Genomic DNA, 17,623 nt, shown 5'->3' with positions numbered 1-17,623 from the left:
TACGATACATCATTTTATCCTTATTGTTCATATGAATATTAAAGAAAGATAAAATGATACATCATGCGCGTAATGCGTTAAACCGAACGCAGCCTATACGTCTGAACTGTGAATACAATGTGAAAAAAGGCGTCGTGATTATGTGATTAAGAGAGCCAATCAGACCTATTCCTTTAACGTCGCATCTCTGTTTTCTATAGCTCTTACGACTAAAACTTTTAGAAATAAAGTAACGATAAAAGTAACTAGTGAAATCATTACCATTACTCCAAAAATGTAGCTGCATTACCATGATCGTTACTCCGAAGAAAATGTAATGTTGTTATCCATTCGTTACCGAAAAAAGTAACTTATAACGGTAACGACGTTACAAATAACGCGTTACCTGCCAACGATCTGAAGATATTGGAATGTACAAAATTGACGTTTACATTTCCAATTGTTTTTATTAAATTTATCGTCAGCATGTGTGATCCAGAGATTATTTTCTAGTGCTGTGCTTGCGACATTTCTCCCTCGATTTTATTTGCGGTTACAAAATCGATAGCGTGAACTCGCTATTGTCTTTCTATTTCGACATATGACGTACCATCATAATTTATTTCTCTTTGCTTCTCTTTTATCAGACTACGTGTCTTTCTATTTCGACATATGACGTACCATCATAATTTATTTCTCTTTGCTTCTCTTTTATCAGGCTACGTTTTTTTGATGAATGCGAATTTCTCGTTAAATTCACTGAGGTACTAAAGCATTCGTAATTTTTAGAGGCACCTTCGAGTGCTCGGCATATCCGCCTGACACGAAAAGTTTCTGAAGTACTTCGGTCCATCACACGCAGCGTTTATACATTTACATACGTGTATGCACATGCACATGTGTACATATACGTGAAGAAAAAGATTCGCAACGGGAATTCCCACACACACACAGAAGGGGATCTAAGAAAATATTTCGACGTGATCCGATTTTTATTCCAACTTTTACGCTATATATTCACATACACATAACCGCCTGTGTCTATATATTGCCAGATAACTTCACGATATCGGGAATTTATCAGGGCATTTTGAGTGCTCGAAAGTCTTACCAAAGTCTACATCAACTCTTATCATTGATTATGTCACTTCGAGTGATCTGAGGTTTGTCCACCGGCTCTCAGAGTACGGAAAGCGAAAACGCGAAAAATCCGTGGAAAGAGACAGAAGCGCGATGCAGCGAGAAAGTGGCATAGACAGCAACATATCTCGTCCGCGTGCTTTCAGCGCCCTTTCACCTATACGAGTCACGTTGATGGACGCGTTAATCGGCGGTATCTCACGGGGAATGCAGTATAAGGATCGCTCCTACTACCGAGGTGCAGAAAATCGATGTGTTTTAAACACTAAAAACGTCAATTATGTTATTACGGCCGTAGGGACGGTTAAACATGACATTACCTGTAAATCAATAGCAAGCGCGGTTAACAATTTCCGGGTATCCCCCGTAACAATAACTTCGCAATATCTAACAACTCATAAATTGACGAACAATTGAAATACCAGCTCTACCTGCGAAAGAAGCTTCAACAAGATTAATGTAACATAAATTTAAGTTAAAATGTTTCTTCTAATCCTGTTATACTATAAATACAGTCACGGAACTAATTATCCGCCATTACATTGATGATTTCTCCTGATTGTTGTCCGTTAAAAATTGTATTTTTACGCAGGCATTACAGTGCCGCGCACTGATAGTTTATATTTATATTTGAATAACTGATTGTGTCGTAATGCGTATGTGGAGCACGTAAACTTTTTAACGGAAAAGCGTTTGAAAATAATCATCGATGTTAGTTTCGTATAACTGCACATGCATTTTATGATTACGTTTGCGTCTATAATTTATATTAATTCAAAATGAAAAAAAGTATTAGATAATTGAAACAAATGTCGTTATTTCTCGACGTGAAATAAGTTCTACATGGTTGTTAAATGCCGATAACGTTTAATCATTCTCGATTGAAACATGTCGTGTCTCGTACCAATCAAACTATCACGTTCGTAGTAGCAACAATTAGTAATTACGCGCGTGTTGAAGCATTTACTAACGTAGGTAATTGGTTTAATAGTTCATTATTGCACCAGTAACATCATACACCAACATTAATATTGTCATATTTAGATGAGTAATAATAGTTTATTAAACATCTCTATTAGAAAAGTATTTTCTTTTACAACTTGTAAATTTATCGAGTGTTAAATGTAATATATTACGAGTAATAATCTGTAGATCCATCGAACTTTAGTGTGATTTTTTTCACTATAAAGCAAAAATGCTCATTCTATAAGAATACACAGTAAAAAGCATTTTATATCTGTATTAGAAACGGTCCATTTAAGTCCTTGTTAAAATTCTATTCGAGTTTTTAATACCTATTCGAGTATTAATTGAATTTAATTAAAAATAGTGTGATTATATGTTATTTAAATATTATGCCAAATTGATATTTAACATTTCTCAGTGTCAAAATAATACAATTTATGAATAAGTAAACAAATGACATAAAAATATTTTAAAACATACATCTAAATTAGATCAATGAATAAAATACGTGTTCATTTAACATATCATAAACGTTAATTTTACTAGCAAAAATATGCTATCACAGTTTGTTACAAATTGTATCAGTATTGCGTTTTATGTGTTCATTTTTTCACATAATATTTGTGTTACTTTCTAACACATCCATCTTGTGTTAAATTAATACAAAGATGAGTAGACCGACTGGGACACATAAAATGTGTTAAATCTAACACAAATTTTCCAATTGTGCATTCATGCCTCTTTATTTTTCAAGACAGTGGAAAGTAAGAGGTACTTGTTGAGAAGAAAGTAGCCCGTTGCGCTTTTGGCCCCGTTTCCATCCATACATGAGGCACAACGACTTGAACGATCGACCAAGTCTCGCTTAGGCGAAGGATAGATCGTAAGATCCGTTCTACGATTATCGTCTTTCCCTTCTTTTCCTGCTCAGGAACGCGCGCTCCTCTCTGTCGTGGCGACCGACCATGCCGTCCTCGGCCTCCTCGAGTTTCTCAAGGACGCCGGATCTTTGGCGGTGGCTTCTTCTCTGGGAAAGCCCAGCGGGCGGCTCGAGTCCAGCGTGCACCTAAGTACCGGTCGTATCGAAAAATGGCTTAAGCACCAGTCATGTACAAGTCGCCCGGTGCTGGTGTGCGCGGTTTCTCGCGTATATACGCGCGTGTTTCACTGTTATTACTTTCACCCTGGCTTGGACGTAGACAGCGTTCATCCGTGGTCATCGTCATCTTTCGTCGTCGTTGTTGTCTCCCGTCTCCTCCGACCTCTTCGTCTTCATTCTTCTAGTCGGTGGTCATCGTCGTCCGGTTGTCTTCGTTTTCGCCTTCGTCTTCGTGGCGATCATCGTTCGTGGTCGCTGCGGTGCGCTACATCGCACGAAGGTAGATCGTATAATTCGTACGTTGCGCTCACTCAGGAATCTCCGAGAGACTAACTTAATAAGCGTCTCGCCCTTTCACCCTCTTTTCTCCATTCGTGTCCTCTTATGGCACTGCGTAAGAAGCTGTACGATTCCGTAGGTATTTAATGCACGTGCTGTCTGTGTGCACGCATTTGCGCGATGCGAGTATAAGCGCTGCCTGTCGCGGTGCGAGCTATGAAATTTAGATGTTATGCGAAACGCGCGAGTATGCGAATTAAGGTAATAGTCGCGGAAGCTGACTAGCTTCTACGATATCATCTGTACCAGTAAATCCGTGGTAAACATTACGACGGATTTTACGAACACTATTTTCACAAGGAAGAAGTTATACGCTCTTTTTGTAAAGAAAATATTATACGTATAAAGTAGTAAATATAAAGAAAATATTATTGTACACGAATTTTTCTAAATCTCCATTTATCAATAGAAAGGAAATTTAATTCTCTTATATCGCTTTCTTTTTTATTTTAAACTCATCTCGAGAGTGTAGTGTATCAAATATGATCATATTTGATACACTAACTAACGTTATTTAATGACATCTTTATGCGATATACATAAGCTCTTATTAAAAATACGGTTTTTATGCATTCTCTAATAAACGCACGTAAACCGCTGTTGCTGTTCGTTCCGTACCAATCGAGGAGCTATTCGGCATAACTTCCTTTCTGCGAGCACTTAGACTCGAATGCGCAATATTGCCCGATAAGCTTACACGCCCGTTCGTGTTCTAATTTGCAATCAACCGGCAGAATCCGCCGGTACACACGTCGGAAGGCGGGAATTTACTGCACGATCCCCAGCGAATAAATAGTGCAGCGCGATTATAGCAGAACAGGTAATTAGGAAAACAGGGAAGGATCAAGTTACCGATAAGTTCTGAGATTTGAAATTAAAGTGCAGTTTCCTCAAACTATATATTTTCGATTCGGCACATTATGGAATCAGTGACCCCATTATATTCGTATTCGAAACTTTTCAGAGAAATGTATGAAAGTCGCCAGATATTTTCCTCTCACTCATTTTACCTCTCCTATTTTATTGTGATTACTGCTTATTGGATTTTAAAACGGATGAACATATTATGCAGAAACTACGAATAGTAAATAATTAATTGAGTATATACTGTTAAAGCACAACTCATAAAGTTATCATCTTGTCTTTCGAGTCTCCAAACATTAATATAAACTTAATTGCACTTTTAGAATTATGACTCAACTCAATTATAGAAGTTTTCCTTACACCTGTCCAAAGTGTCGGCACAGCCACTAAACGCCACGTGCTACAATTGAGTAGCGATAGCATGATTTGTGTAGCTTGTTATTAATAAATAAATGCGCAGCAGGATATGGTAACAGTACAGGTTATTATTCCTGTCGGTGGTAACTGACAAGTAACAACATCTCGTAAAGATTACTGCGCCGTATATCAGTCACGCATGCATTTATGGCGATTTCGCCCCGTATTTTACGAGAGGTTGCCACGGTGGTTATAAGGGCGTAACTGAAACACCTAGAAAAGTGGTTCGATTAATATATATCATGTATTTTTTGCAATTGCGCCGCGCAATCTTCTCTCAGTGCCTCAAGTACATTCTCTCGTAACTTCCTCGAAAGTGTCGTACGCCCGTCGCGTATTCCGCGAGACCGGATCTTTTCCTCCGCGACTTCCGTGCGGCAGTTCTATACCCGCACGAGCTCACATCCGCCGCAGCAGCGGCGCACAGAGTTTTCACGCGTCCGTCTTCCCGAGTTCTCGCAACTCATCCCAAAGTTCATCGTGTAAACGTTAGCTCGCTCCCTCGCAAGCCCTATATCGCGGATAGAACAGATGCGTAATGAAAATTCAGCGGCATCCCCGGGTGAAAGTAAGTGGTGCGGAAGGATGGAAGTAAACACGTCAAGTGAAAAGAATTAGATTATTCCCCCCTTCGCCTCTTCTCGTTCACTCGTGTATGTATGCGCATACGTGCATGTTATGCGCATCGTTATGCGGAGCGTCGAGAGGAGGCCACCAGCCAATTGTTTCGGCATCCCGTAATGAGGATCAGGCTCGATTTCATTGTCGCCCGGTGTAACGAAGCGTCTACGAGAGATCAATTGCCTCGTGGTACTCTTCTTAACTTGATTTCGTTTCCACGGCAATGATCGGCCAGTCCGGCACGATATTATATCATTTATCTTCGTCTCTTGTCTTCGGAAGCCGACCGGTGCCGAGGTCTTTATCTGTTTTTCCCATTTCAGCCGTTCCCCGCGCACCGGTGCCAGCCTGGGTCGGTGGTTGGTACGGATATACCCGTCGATTCTCATCCCCGACCCCCACCTATTTCCTTCCCCTCTCTCCCCGACTCCTCTAACCGAACGGCATCCGTCGATCGTTCTTTTTTCTTCGCCACGTAGCATTTCGCCGCCAACGAGCAGTCGTTGATAAAAGCTTTCTGTCAAATATGACGTATAGATTTTTACTGCGATCGCAAGTAGCAATCAAAATGAGCTGTATTGTTTTTTAAAAGATATAACTAAAAAATAACCTTCAGTTTTTTGCTATCGTATATCCATCTAGATCGAACAGACCTGTATATAGGTTCGATTATTCTTAAATTAGATTATATTTTATTACTTTAATATTTGCTAAATATATTATATCTTCATTATCTATAGAAATGTATGTGAGTGTCTGCAGCATGTTGAGCTCGGGTCCGTGGATTCGCTAAATCCAAATGACTGTGTAGATCAGTCATCCCTGCGGGAATGATCCGGATTAAATATTTCAATTTAGAGACAGATATCTCTTGCATGAAAATGAATCACGATGATAGCTAATATCGCAGCTATTAATTGACTCAAATTGTTGTAACAGGAAATCATTTTTTTTTTTTTAATAAAAATTGTTGGTTTCAATATCACGATAACAATATTTCAGATGCTATAAAACGTTATGTTCAAAAACATTGAAAAGATCTCATCGATCGATCTAATGACGCATTGATAATCGCAGTACGGACATAAAATTACAACAAAAGTAAAAAGAAACAATCGTCTGTTCACCACAACTTTACCTATAGCAAGACTACTGAAATAGGCCTCCATGCAATTTCCGTCTATCTAAAGCTTTACAAGCCATTGAGGTATTGCTTGCGAGTTTGCCGCATCATTGACAATTTAGATAATATTCTAAGCCAGACTATCCTATCGCACATGTAGCGCTAAATATGGTTATACGGATTCTGCAACGTAATATAAACTCGCGTTGAATGAACTTGCGTTAACACGAGATGATAATCAGACGCAACGTGACGCTGAGTACGAGATACGCAGACTAAAAATTTTCTCGCGAATATTATATATTTAATAATACATTTCTATTGAATGTTACATCGTAGTCTGGGAGAAAGTTTAAATAGATTATTTTATAGGGATCACAGCCCCTGGTAATGTATTTTTCATTTTGAATGCAACTGATTTAATGAAAAGTCAAAAGTTAAAAAATAATCCTTTGCTACATCACGTAGAGAGATAAATTTTACTTTCTTTCTGGATTATATAGCGTGTGGCCGGTAATCGAGGAGTTTTGTTACCAGTGTAATTGCGGCGCTACGATGAGATAGTCATCGTCGTATGCAGTCGGATGAATGCGATATGCTTCATGTAATGCATATGCAATTTATCATGCACCGTTCGTATGATGATAATGTAATGTGTTATATTCGCGCGGCGCATCGATGAACAATAACTTGAGAAGCGCATTATTCACGTATAAATTAATAAGCCAACGGGATTAAAAGAATGCTACCGATTGCTAGCCGAATTCGAATTGCGACATAGTGCGAAAGAAGAAGCCAATACCTGTGGCGGTAAATAGGTACTTTTTCTAAGCTACCGAATGTCTCTCAGTTTCTGTAAGCATGCTTCATGGATTATCCAACGCTCGCGCACGGTCGGCGACGTCGCCACGTCGTATCTTCGAGGAAATCGCCTATATTAATACTTAATAAATTCCGCGTATACATCGACGTGTCCATTATGGGCACGCATACTATCCCAGCAAATTGACCGATGCCCGGTATACGAACATGAAGTAATATTGTAATTGCCGTGAAATAAACAAGTTTCAAGCTTACGGTAGACGAACGCGGATATTAAGAAAATCGGCTTATATTATGTATTAGCTTGCGCCACGTTGTGTGATTGTTTGAAAATATATTATTACATTGCGCGGAGTGCCTTCTAGCATCATAATTTCATAATCGATATGTATCACGCCTACCGCATTTTTATTGCGCTTCTTGAAATCCTTTTTCAGTTGGACTATCTCTTGCTAATTCACTGTTATGTATAATAATTTCCGATCTGTCGTATATTTATTATTTTAGGTTTGCATACCACAGCTTTCAATATTAACTTAATCTTTAATTTAATCAAGACATAGTCCCAATTCTAATACTTTGCCGATGATATTATTTAATTGGCCAAGTATTAGGATTGGGACTATGTCTTAATTAAATTGAAGATTAAAATTAAATATTTAATTATTAATATTATTGTTGATGGAACATTTTTTATTTGTCATGAAAATAATATAATTTCCATTTTTTACAAAAATAAAATATGACATTTTCATATTATTTCAAAATTTTAAGCTGTGCTAGCTTATTTTCTTGCAAATTGGCAAAATTTTAACGTAGCACAATTTTGTGAATTTATTATTTGTTCAATCTAATCCGTTAACAAATTATTTATCTGTAAAAAATAATTTTCGTTGTATGATTATTTAGAAAAATGTTCAGCTTCTGAAAATCTCGAGAGATACGATTGTGTTGTAAGTATTAATTTGCAAATGCATTATATTGCAAATACGCGTACATGTGTAGGAATATAATTACGTAAATATGCTTTTTAGACGAATAATTTGTTCAATAAAAAGTAATACTCGATTATATGCGAGTTATTTCGTTAAAAAATATTACAATGGCGAAATAGTGAATTTTGTCTCTGTGGAATTTTATGATATTGTTATTTTTGTTTACTTATAGCGCGTGCAGGTTAGGAATAATTATATCTGTAAGCATCTAATTTTGTACGTATTTTAATGACGCAAATATTTCCGCCCGCGCCCAGGCTTTAATTTTCCAGATAATCTGCCTTATTAACTGCGTAATTTCAAACGTTTAACGGCAAGATTATCCAGTGCGCGATTTAAGATGCGCGAGCGACATGATATTAAACATTAACATCGCCATGTTCGGTTCATGCGAGAAATGTCGAGAACTCCCTTTTTCAATAACGCTATTGTATTGTTTCATAATTTAAAATTGATATTAAAATTTTCCAAATTGTTAGTAATAAATAATAAAATTAATGTATAAAAATCATATTTAAGTGTTTGAAATTATTGGTTTAAAAGTTTTTTCTTAATTTTTTTAGTTTTTTAAAATATATTATTTATAAAAAATTAGATATCTAAAATATATATATAAAAATTTTCACTTCTACAATATATAAACCACATGTTCTTTCATCAATCACTCAACTGAGTAACTGGGTTATTGGATATTGATCTGTTTTACAGAAAAGTTTTCAAATATTGCATGAAAAATTCACGAAATGTTCAGTATCCTATTTATATTTACATGTTCAAAAAAAGTCTCTGTATTTTATCGAAGAAATATAAGGAAACAATTTTCAGTAATTTACCATAGTAATTAAATATTCTATTGCTTTGTAATATTATTCTGTGGCGTTCTGAATTAAATGAAAGTACTTTGTACATTTGTATGAAATATAATATTAATGAGAGAAATGTAGCTATTCATTATGCAAATATGACTACAAGAGGACTTAATATTCAAGAAGTTAATGTTTAAATGAAAATAGTTATAATCGTTTATTAAATCCATTTTTTAAATTAGACATATTTAATAATTTTATATAAAAAAAGCAGCGTTTTATCTCTATTAAGTTTTTACTGAAAACTTTGACTTTATTTTACTTCAATATTGTGCTACCGAGTTTATTTTTTGCTACAATAATAAATACTAAAAAAATATATATTTTTATGAAATATTATATTTCTTTTAGAGAACTAAATATATGTTAAAATTATTTATTATTTAATATAAAATATATAATTTTAAATTTCAAAATATCCCTTTAGGCTCTCTTGAAAATTTTCGAAATTAAAATAACAAATTAGTTCGGTCCGTTTTTTGTGTTCAAAAAGGCATTTATTTTAAAACAAAATGAATGAACAGATTAATTAAAGTATTGTCCATCGTTGGCTATTACTTTTTCCCATCTCTCAGGCAATTTTTGAATTCCATCTCGAAAAAATGACTCGTCTTTGGAGGCGATCATCTTTTGGAAAACGGATCGAACTAATTTGTACTCCCAAAAAATTCTTTTTATGTACATTATTATGAATATTATTTTTAGTTCAATATTAAATATTAAATATTCAATATTTAGTATTGAATGCTTGATATATAAGATACGAATTTTTATTTTTTTATAATACACATTACATCTGTCTTTTGTTTTCAAATTTCAATGGTGGACATTTCACGATACATTATCTACATAACACACTGTGACTTTTACCTCATTAGGGTAAAACTCGTCAACGACGAAATGCGAAGTTAACGCAAATTGCTAATGTATAGAAGTGGGAATACGAACTTGCGCGAGTTAAAGCGTACAGCAATAGTTATTCACGGAGTCCAAAGCGGTAGTGTTTAAACTATCGCGCATTCATGTACCTCACTTTGTGGGTGAAAGTGAAGTTCGGACCAAGACATGGCGAATGCAAACTTGGAATAGCATACTACCGGGAATTTCGCTAGTGTCACTACAGTTGCTGCTTTTGAATACATCTCCAAAGACGTCGAACGTCAAACATGAATCGAAAACGCTCGGCGAACATGTACTAAACTCTCTTAAGATAATTCAGCAAAATAACTACTTGATATTTTACCCAATTCATGGTGACATATTTTATAAATATGCTTTTACAATTTCTCTAAAAGTATTCAGTAATCAAATGTCATAAATAAATTCGTATTGTATGTATTGCGTATATATTTTTAGAAAATAATTTCATTATAATATATTTTCAATATATTAATGTAATTTATCCTTTTATGATTTATTAATAACAATAAAGTATTGACGAGCTTATTCAAATGTGACAAATGAATTGTGACAAATGTCCTCGTCCATACGTTAATATACGTCTGACATTAATTAAATGATACAAACACAGCTTGTAACGACGTGCTTTCAATAATGTCGTTTAAACAGGAGAAATTTCTACAGAATTACAGTGAATTTTCGATAACGTACCTTAACGGATTAAATCCGGTTTCGAAAACTACGAATGCGTATTCGAACATGCCAGCAAAATTTATGGGAACTAAATAATTTTTTCGCCGTAACTTCCGCACATTTCGACCAATCATAAATCCATTTGTCGCTGAGTTCGATTACGTTCAGGCTTCTTTTGAAATTCAGAATTGTTTTCGTGCTTTGCCTGTGCTAGGCAATGCATCTGAAATTTATGATTCAATACAGCGTTCATCAATAGCCAATTATTATGATTAGCCGATCCAACATTTATAGAATTTTGAAATATCTGTGATTTACACGCTTGAAACAAAAGAAAATTCATCCTAATTTTAATCCGCAAAGATATAATCTGAGGAAAAAAAAGGTTGTCATTGATTAATAATCACAAGTGTCACACGGTAACTTAAAACTTTCCTCTTAGAAGGACGGTGATAAGCAAGGCGAGTTAAAGTTTAGGTTAATATTTGCTCTACCTAATAACTTCAAAATGCACGAAGCTTAATGGCACACCTAAACCTAAAACGACAACCTGAAAATCCAGCAAAAGAAAGTGGTCTCGCCGCGCGAGAGATTATCGTATCATAGAGTAAACGGAAAGACGTGGGAAACGACGAGATCCGGCAAATATTCCTGTTTATATTCGTTTTCTATCGCATGTTTAAGAATACAGAACCGCACAGTATCGCAACGTTCTCGTGATATCAATGAGGCAACGCGTCGAGAGTGCTAATGACGTTTAATGCCCTGCTTGCTGCTTTTCCGGGATTCTTCACGCGAGGCTGCGTTCTTGGCAATCATCGAAAGCCAAGCTGTCGAGGAGCTCTCTCGCGCAAGGCCGCGCAGTATTGCGATATATACTCGGCAACCGAACGCAAAGTCCTCATTTTTAATGGCAATTATATTCGCCGCCATCGTCGTGTCATCGTTTCGCATCATTTGCCACGAGAATAACGCTGATCTAATCGTCGCCTGTATTGTCGCTCGTTCCTCTTCTTGCCCCTTCCTGCATCCCTACGAATCACAGGGTGTCTTGCCAATGAGCGCGCCATTAAGCGTCACTGTTTGTGGTCGAGCGAGCATTCGCAACCACGTAGATTGATGGCGAGGATTCACGATCGTTTGGATAATTAGGCGAGGGATACTCGCGAAATTGTCGCATTTTGTAAAGCTAAACATCCCGCGACCAAGTCGTTTTGTTTTCGCTGCACTCCGTTGAATCCGTTGAAAAAAAAAATAACGAAAAAAAGAGAGGGGATATTATAGCGATATTACGATTTTATGGTCACGCCTGAGGTATTGTATCCGGCCAACAATATAGTTCAATAAACCATTAGTTTTTTTTTTACATCATATATTCGGCATTGTTTACGGTCAGGTGAACAGATTTTATCGGCGCAGTGAGGAGTCTCCATGACTACTTTTGATATTAAATCAATTTCTCTCAATTTATTTTTATTTATATATAAAAATTGGTACTCAGTATTCCGCTCGCTTCCATTGTACTAGGTTTTTACCTATTGTGTATTGCATTTACAAACACGGACATTCAATTGCTTTTTATAATATGCAGTTTTCAAAACATGGTTTTAGATTACAGACCGCTATCCCAGCCACGATCTCAATTAGGTACGCGATTTTATAAAATTACATATTCGTTTTTGCTTTACCACAACGTTGTCCCGCAAAGCTCTTATATTTTCATGTGCAAAACAAAATTATCTCATCTTGCAGTGGTGGATTCGCGTTTTTGCCAGAGCAAGTTCGTAAGTGATGGATTAACGTGCGGAGCGGAATTCCCTGCTGCATCATGTTTCATTCCTTTTCCAACAACAGCCCTCTGTATGAAAATCTCGAGCCCCTCCGAGCCTGCTTGCGTTCAGTCATTCTTTTTTATGATTATTATAGTCTGATTATTATATTCTGAGTTACGTACGTTAAGATCCCCATTTTATTGCTCCCACACGGAATTTATCGTTTTGCGTATACATCACTGTGTCAACAGGTGGCACACATCATTTTATTTTGCATAGGCATATTACGCGAAGTATGTGCGAGAAACGTGTGTGTGTGTGTGTGTGTGTGAAAGAATACGTTATCTAATAATATCGACCTATCAAATTTTTGATGAGAAATACTTACAAGAAATTTGTTATCAATTCTAGAGATGCTTATAATATTTTACATTGTTACTGTTCTCATTTGATAATAAATATTTGTTATAAGTAAATATTTATAATTGAAAAAAATTATTTGCTTCAATTATATGGTACTTGTTATGTAGTACTCGTTAATCTATTTTCATTGAGATTTGACTAATAATAGTGAGTTTAAATTTACTTCACTAACACAATGATACGTAACGCAATGTGAACAATGTGCAATATACAATACGTTATAATTATTTTATAATATCGTCATTGATCAAATACTAAAGTTAATCTTATTTGTACTTCGATTCGATTAACATCGTATACAAAATTAATCGAATCGATGTGATATGCAATCTCGAATGCCAACGCCTTTATTCTCTTGATAATCGTTTCGTGACGCCTCTTGCACTCTCTTGTTCTTTAGTGTATTACAATGAACTGCGGTCTCGAACATGAAATTCCGCAGGAGATCTCATCCCGATTTCATTATCGGTGAATCGCCGCGATCTAATTATTGCAAACCGGCGTTATGCATCCACAATGAGGGATAATTATTTTAATTATCCCCTGCGTCCCCGACAAACGAGCTGCTGCATCTTCACGGTGGTGCGGACAGCGTTGATCCTTTCTGCGTCGCGTTTCTTTCGTTAAATGGTACCTTCGCCATTTCGCCTCTTTATTCTTCCTAACGCTCTTTCGCTATAATCCTCTTACGCTTCGCATATTCTATCGCCTGAGGTTAGAATCTAAAATCCACAATCACTCCATCTTTCCCTCTCTCTTTATTTCTTTGCTTCCTTCGTCCACTTCCTCTTGCTCTCTTCCTTCCCTTCGCTTTTCCCACAGCAACGTTTTACTAGCCTTTCTAATCTTTTCCTCCCTTTACCGCGCGTCGAGTGGATATGAGGCTTTACCGGCGTTTGTATGTTAACTCTGTCATTTGCAAGAACGACGGACAAAAATGCTCTCGCGGCGTACATTTCAAAGACTCGTAACGTTCCGTCCATCTCTTGCCATGTCTATCTCACGCAGCCCATCCATTGCACTTTCTCATATACTCCTACGTTCTCTTTCTTCCTCTTTCATAAAAATCTCTTTCTCTCTCCTTCTCGATCCTTTACTATCTGTCTCTCGCGTTAGCTTTGCGGCTGGATGAAAAAAATGAGTGGGCGGAATAGAACGACAGGGGGAAATGCGAGGAGGCGGAGGCGAAAGTGGCGCAGGGAAGAGAGTGGAAACATCGTTCGCGAAAGCTTATTTCCAAGCTCCTTCGGCAAGAACGGATAGGTCTCCTTTATCACGCTCGCAATATACACCACCAAGGTAGCTATTCGCAAAGGTATCCCGGATACGAAGCACGCTGCTTTTAGAAATATCGTTTCTGCTAAGCGACGACGCCGGCTTCGACGACGCGCAACGGCGACGACGGCGTACTCGACGGGCGGTCGTCGCGACGCACTCCTGGGCCAACGCTTTTTCTTGCCTTACGTTGTTGTTTCACCGCGGCATAAGCCCGCTTTTCCTGACGGCCAACAAACCTCGCGCGGGAATAAACGCGCCAGTCAAACCGTGACAGAACGATGCGTCGCTTTTTACGGCTTAACCATGTTTCTACGTATTCTCCATTTAACATATTACATTGAATGATACGATTCTATTCCTAACTCGCAATTTACGAGTTATTTCTGCTGGACCATATACATGAGTGTGTATAAAGTTTTACGCTTGATTTATGTCGGATATATACTGACAAAATCATTAATCACAAAATTACAATATAAAATGTAACTGTCTAGACTCATATCATTGTGAATATTGAAAAATAAACTTGTAATACGTACTACACATCACAAAACTTCATTGATGTATAATCGGAAAATTAGTTAAACGGTGCGTTTAATTTCTAGTGTCATTCTCCAAATAATGGCAGCGAACTATCGCGTATTCTCTCTCATTTGCATTGCTACTGATTAAACAATGACGATGGAATATCAGATTGTCTTTCATTACACTATCTATACGAATATCAACGCATCAATTACATAATGAGAAACTGATGGATGTTGGATTGTTTTCTCACAAAGAATTGGACATGTGAGTCGATTCACTGAAAACAACAACGACAATTGGCAATCTCATATGAGCTATCGTGAATGAATATCAGTTATTTGATTCGATTACTATTCTATCCGTCTATTCTACTGAATACGCTTTGTTATTCATAGAATTACAAATAAATGTAAAAACCGGTATTTCTAGGATTTTTCGATTCATTGTATCGTTACTGTAAATTTATCGCATATCACTGAATACAGTTATCAAATTACTTTTTATGAAATACTCCAAAAAACGCGTGCAAAAGTTTGACGAGATTATTGTTTTATTACGAGATAATTGAGTGACTGAAAAATTTCGGAAAAATGTTTAATCTATAAAGAATATCTTTAAAAAGATCGTAATACTAAAATTCAAAATTGACGTAATAAAACGAAGTGTTGCTTGATTACATTTCGTGAAATGTATTCTGGTCTGTGCAATTTTAATAGGCTCGTCACGAAAGCATTTAGAATTTTTCGCTTACGAATGCTCATAAAAACTGTAATCATAGGTTTATAGCTGATTCCTCTCCTCCAGGGTGCTTCCATATCTGGCCTTGTGAAAAATATTCACTTGATTCGTACGCGTTCGTGAAGGATTTCTCAACAGTATTGCTGGAAATCGGGAACGGCAGGAGGCACGCCATTTTCAGCGCGTTTGTCCTCGCATAGAAACACCCTTTTATGATTTCGCCAAGCCCTGCGAATCACCCTCGGGAATTCAGGTTTTATAGACCTTTCGCTGCACGAGCGCAGCCGCTCGGACAGAAAATTACGTAGCGCTATATATTCCACCATGTTCAAATGGAATCTTTAACGAAACGATTTAAGCGGTCGCGGATTTTTCTACGTAAAAATTCCAGCCGTTACACGCGAATCATATTTATATTTGACCTATTCGTCGTTCATTACCGCGATCGTTCCATTTCCCATTTTATTTCTCTCACGTCACAGCGCTCTTCAGGGAGGAAAGACGAAGAATTAAATTGCATAAGGTTCAAGAGTTCATCGTACGTGCGACATACAGCATTCCCAAGCGTTTTCCTGTTTGCCTTTTACGCTGTACAAGGCGTTTTTGTAAAAATAGCGAAATAATTGAAAGACCCTTACGAGCGTCGGCAAAATAGTTCTGGGTCGCGCCGTAAGGAAATTAGATTCACCAGACAAAAGTTAGGAGATAAAAACGGAAAAAGCTGCCTCTGAAAGCTTTTGGTTGTAGCTGTTTAAACCTCGCTGCTCTATGTGTCGATTCAGAGTTTCATAAAATCCGCTTGCACAAATCGAGCCATTGACTTACAATTTTTTCGTTTGCTTTTTTTCTCTTTGCACCTATCGGGCAATGCACTGAAAGTCAACATTCAATCATATTAATCAAATTAATAATTTTATGCAGTAAATATCAAATCAACATAGTATATATATTTGTAGTATATATAATAACTAAATAGTCATAATCAATAATGATATCTACAATAATTCAACAATTAAGAATGACATAAATGATAAAATTAATCTGGTTGCATTTCATAAATTTTGAAAATATTTTATTTTTCGAACGATACCAAAACCAATTGATTTTATTTGAATAAAAAGATCTCTTTCATTGGGAGAGAAAAAGAGAGAGATAAAGTTTTATATTCGCGATATTGGTAGGCAAATTCCTGTCAGTTTATCTCATTTGTTCAACATCATCTATATTAAGTATCAATTTTAATTTTTTACTTTCTTAAACAAAAAAAAAGAAATATATAATACTTTCTTAAATAAAGAATATATGTATTTTTATTAATAAAGAAGTTATGCAATGGAACAAGTATTAAAAAAGCTTTGAAAAAAAAGCTATTGAAAAGAAATTACTATTCGCTGTGTTAATGAGTTGAAAGAATGTCAAAGAATGTTTGAACAATGATTACTAATCTATTTTTGCCATTTAAATGTGTACAGGGCAGGAGTAACGGCCGTGTCGTGGCATCCACACGGCACGTACTTAGCATCTGTCGATCGTGCCAAGACGGTGACAGTTTGGGGCGACCACGTTTGACAGGAGGAGTGATGTCGGGACAAACGATCGTTGTTTCACGCATGAAGATCTCTTAACCGTGAAAATGAAACAAATATGCGCTCGTGATGCCCGGCAGCAATCCCGCGAGAAATCACAGTGGGAAGTTGGGCACCTAGCGGGGTAATAATCAAAATCATCGGTTTGGCCGCGCGAATTGTAAAGTTCTTGTATAAGGACGCCGTTAAGTTGTAAAGCGCAAACGCCACACTGAACAAATTCACAGCAGTGATAGAGACTATTGTATATAAAATTGCACTTATTGTTACTCCCAGGTTGTAAAGATCCTTTATTTAGAACAGTAAACTGCTCGCCACGGCCACGCCGCGCCGTATATCCCCCCAAAAATTTAAGAAATTATTATAATAACTGGTGTTTTTCAGCGACTCATTAGATATAAGTTTTGTTTTGCTAACTATAAAAGACACCATCGCGTATTCTCAATTGTTTGAGAAGATTCAGTTACTTTTAGG

At 36.7% G+C, this 17,623-nt stretch overlaps 1 protein-coding gene across 1 annotated transcript in view; it reads left to right on the top strand.

Moving 5' to 3' along the window:
* The window catches only part of LOC108777403 (autophagy-related protein 16-1), a 28,236-nt gene extending 10,613 nt beyond the window's left edge, over positions 1 to 17,623 (top strand). The window contains exon 5 of the mRNA XM_018544276.1: positions 17,036 to 17,623. Coding sequence (XP_018399778.1) covers positions 17,036 to 17,132 — 97 coding nt within the window. The 3' untranslated portion in view covers positions 17,133 to 17,623. The remainder of the gene's footprint in view (positions 1 to 17,035) is intronic.

This window comes from Cyphomyrmex costatus, unplaced genomic scaffold (genome assembly GCF_001594065.2).
Source record: "Cyphomyrmex costatus isolate MS0001 unplaced genomic scaffold, Ccosl1.0 scaffold43, whole genome shotgun sequence".
In the NCBI taxonomy this organism is placed as follows: Eukaryota; Metazoa; Arthropoda; class Insecta; order Hymenoptera; family Formicidae; genus Cyphomyrmex; species Cyphomyrmex costatus.
This window is presented reverse-complemented; position numbering and strand designations above follow the sequence as displayed.